This window comes from Cajanus cajan, chromosome 2, assembly GCF_000230855.2.
Source record: "Cajanus cajan strain Asha chromosome 2, NIPB_CcT2T_4, whole genome shotgun sequence".
In the NCBI taxonomy this organism is placed as follows: domain Eukaryota; kingdom Viridiplantae; phylum Streptophyta; class Magnoliopsida; order Fabales; family Fabaceae; genus Cajanus; species Cajanus cajan.
Window position 1 is genome coordinate 67,009,348 of NC_138518.1, and position 3,449 is coordinate 67,012,796.

The 3,449-nt window shown below is 31.6% G+C and overlaps 1 protein-coding gene across 1 annotated transcript; it reads left to right on the forward strand.

Moving 5' to 3' along the window:
- Nucleotides 1-1,360: 1,360 nt before the first annotated feature.
- Nucleotides 1,361-3,234, forward strand: LOC109791235 (transmembrane protein, putative (Protein of unknown function, DUF538)). Its single transcript, XM_020350503.3, has 2 exons — nucleotides 1,361-1,909; nucleotides 2,919-3,234. Exons 1-2 carry the CDS (start codon nucleotides 1,439-1,441, stop codon nucleotides 2,961-2,963), a joined length of 516 nt encoding a protein of 171 aa, XP_020206092.1. The 5' UTR covers nucleotides 1,361-1,438; the 3' UTR covers nucleotides 2,964-3,234.
- The last annotated feature ends 215 nt before the right edge of the window (nucleotides 3,235-3,449 follow it).

The following is a 3,449-nucleotide window of genomic DNA, read 5'->3' on the forward strand; positions in this document are numbered from 1 at the left end:
ATTGTTTTTAGTCTCTATTATAACATGTTATAAAATTATATATATAATATTATGTTAATATGTCATATTTTTATTTTTATTTTATTTTTAAAATTGATGTTATTTATTTATCTTAAATAAAAGTTAAGATAAAAAAGTAATTTAGGTTTTAAAGAATTAAAAATGAAAAAATAGGAACCTTTTACATGCACTAAAAATAGAGATTTCAAATTTTAGAAGATGAAAAATGAATATTTTTTTATAACATCAAAATCAAAACTATTTTATATTAAAGAGACTAATAAGAACGTATTTTAGTTTTTTAGAAAATGTTTATTTACGATCTTTAAAACCTTATTTATTTGAAAAAACGTTATTACAATAAAAAAAATCTAATATTATAACATGACTAAAAAAATAAAAAAAATAAATATAAAAAATTAGTTTACTCCTACATAAATTAAGACACGAACTGAAGATAACTTATATACAAATCACATATTGTTAATTGTTATATAAATGCAACATTATTATATTCAAAAATCAAAACTCAAAGAAAAGTCATTTGAAACTCGAAAGCTGCTGAATATGTGATTGTTGCTGTCTCCTCGCGATCCACGAGTCCGGATACAATAAAAAATTATGGATTTAAAAATGGTTTAGTTTTTATAAGAGGAGTGATTTTTAATTTTGCTTCGCTAAATATTATTAATTTCCCCTAAACTTTGAAATAATTAATTTAAGTATCTTTAAAATGAGTATATTTTAATTTTATTCTTTATAAAATATATACTTTTTATTTTCATGTTTTAAAAATGTTCTTTTTAAAATGAAGAAATAACACTTATTTTAGATATTTTAAAATTTGGTTTAAGGTGTCATATGTTGATATAGTAAAACACACCAATAATATTATCTAAAATGATTATTTAACCTTTTGATCACTATACAAAGAGTTAATGAGTATCACATAATAATAAAAATAAAAATAATTAATTTTAAAGAAATAAAATAAAGAAAATACTAAACATTTGCGATTAATGTAAAACTTGTTAATATTTAGAACAACTTTATAATTTCATTTTAGTCTCTCATTTATTAAACTTTGGAATTTTTTTATACTAAAATTAATCCATTAAAATTTATGGATCAAGCATGCCAAGTCTTTGATATTTGGTTCCTTAAAATAAAAAAAAGTTAAAAATGCAATTTTAATGAGACATTTTCTATTAGAAACAATTATATTTGAGTTAGACGAAAGAAGAAAGTTGGTTTGCAAATAAATATTATATGAGTAATTAATTAATTAATTAATTAATTTGAAAAAAGAATAAAGAGTTTGAAAATATGGATAGGGTGGTTGGTGTATAAAGTTGAAAAAGCATTGTCATTTCCCAGAAGGAGACAAAACCCAGAGAAAGAGCGAGAGAGAATCGGTAGAGCGGTTGCATTTGCATCCATGGCAACAACAACCCCTAAGCGATCACACGCCGTTTCCCTCGCAATCTTGGCTCTCTTTTCCGCTCTCTGCGCGGCCAAAGAGAGCGTCTACGAGGTCCTCCCCAAGTACGGCCTCCCCAGTGGTCTGTTACCCAACACCGTCACCGACTACACGCTGGACGCCGATGGCCAATTCGTCGTCGTTTTGGAGAAGGCCTGCTACGTGCAGTTCGACTACTTGGTCTACTACGAGAGCAAGATCACCGGCAAGCTCAGCTATGGCTCCATCACCGACCTCAAGGGCATTCAGGTCCAGCGCCTCTTCATCTGGTTCAACGTCGACCAGATCAGGGTCGATTTGCCCCCCTCCGATAGCATCTACTTCCAGGTCGGCATCATCAACAAGAAACTCGACGTTGACCAGTTCAAGACCGTTCATCAGTGCCGCAAATCGCTCTCCTCTTCCCCTTGCCTTCCTCGTTCAATTCAGGTTTTCCTTTTAAACGCTCCTTTTTCTCTGCTTTCTTTTTTTCTATTTCAGCTTTCGCCTCTTTCAACACTGGGTTAGGTTTAATTAGAGTAGCCTTCAAATTCCATCTATTTACTCTGCTGTGATTTGTGTGATTTAGAGTATACAATCTCCCACAACAAGTTACGAACTCTCAAATTTTGAATATGCAGCTGTGTAAAATAATGAAAGAGAAAGCTTTGTTATCTATACTAGTTTTTGCGACGAGGGTATAGTTTACGCAAGAGTTCCTTTAATTGATACGACATTGAATAATGGTCCATTTGTTGCCCGTTTCCTTGGTTTTAAGCAGTTTCTAGTTACTAGTTAGATTATATGTATTACTGAAATGAAACTTCAATTATGATTGAAAAACAGTACCAACTATACTTATAACTCTATATGTTAAGTTTTATTCATTTCCTAGATGGGGTTCAATCTGGTGGCTCGTGTCTTGTAATCAGTAGTGGTCTGCGTCTGATGCAGGGTGTTATCTGGAATACATGCCAGGAATTGCACCTGTGCTAATGACTAACAGCTTGGATTTTGGCATGGTCATAAACACCCTTGATCATATCACCTAATGAGTTTTTTGTGTATGCAACGTGGTCTAAGCATGGGAGGGTTAGGATGTTTGGTACTTTTCGATAATCTTCTGCCTTTGTAAATGGACAAACAATTTCTCAAAACTAAACTTTTTCCAGGAATACTGGACTTGTTGGTATGGTGATATAACTTAAAATTATCTACAACATTTTTTACCTAAAGAAAATTACAATGAAAATTTAATAAAAATAAGCATTTAGAAAAGCTAATAATAGAATTTTTACAAGTTTGTTCATGTATAAACTAATTTTAGTTTATAGAAAAATTTATCTGCAATAAACCTTATGAGGGAGGCTAACTTGTATTTTCCTAGAAGTATTTTATTTTAGTATTTTTTTCTAATACAATCAGAGGCTAACTTGTATAAATCTTTTGCAATTTGCAGCTTCCTGCACCTGTCGAAGAAATTCCCATGCTTTTGACGGAGTAGAACACGTTTCGTACGAGTTGTTGTATGGCATAATGGAATAACATTTTAACCTGTTCTCCATTGCCTAGCTTATATCTGTCAAAGTGTCAAGACTCGAAAAACTGAGTCTGGTCGCGTCATATTATATCCTCTGGGGATCTTTATGAACAACATATTATGTACATATCTAAGTTGAGACATCTACTTCATGTGTGTTGCAGAACTTTTCTGTTTCTGGTAAGATTTAAACGTGCTTAATAATGAATGACAAAGTTGGGTCTTACTAAAACAAGTTTGCATGCTGCCCTTGCCACACCTTATCACCTAAGTACCCTCTTTTGTTTTCTACGTGATCTTTTTTCTGTGTACTCGGATGATAACTTTGCTGAGATACAAGGGATTGAATATAATTGACTAATTGTGGCGTGACTTTTTCGACTGCATGTTAAGCAGGACACTACGAGCTTGGTTAGAAAATAGAAACTGATTTTGTTTGGATAAAACTTT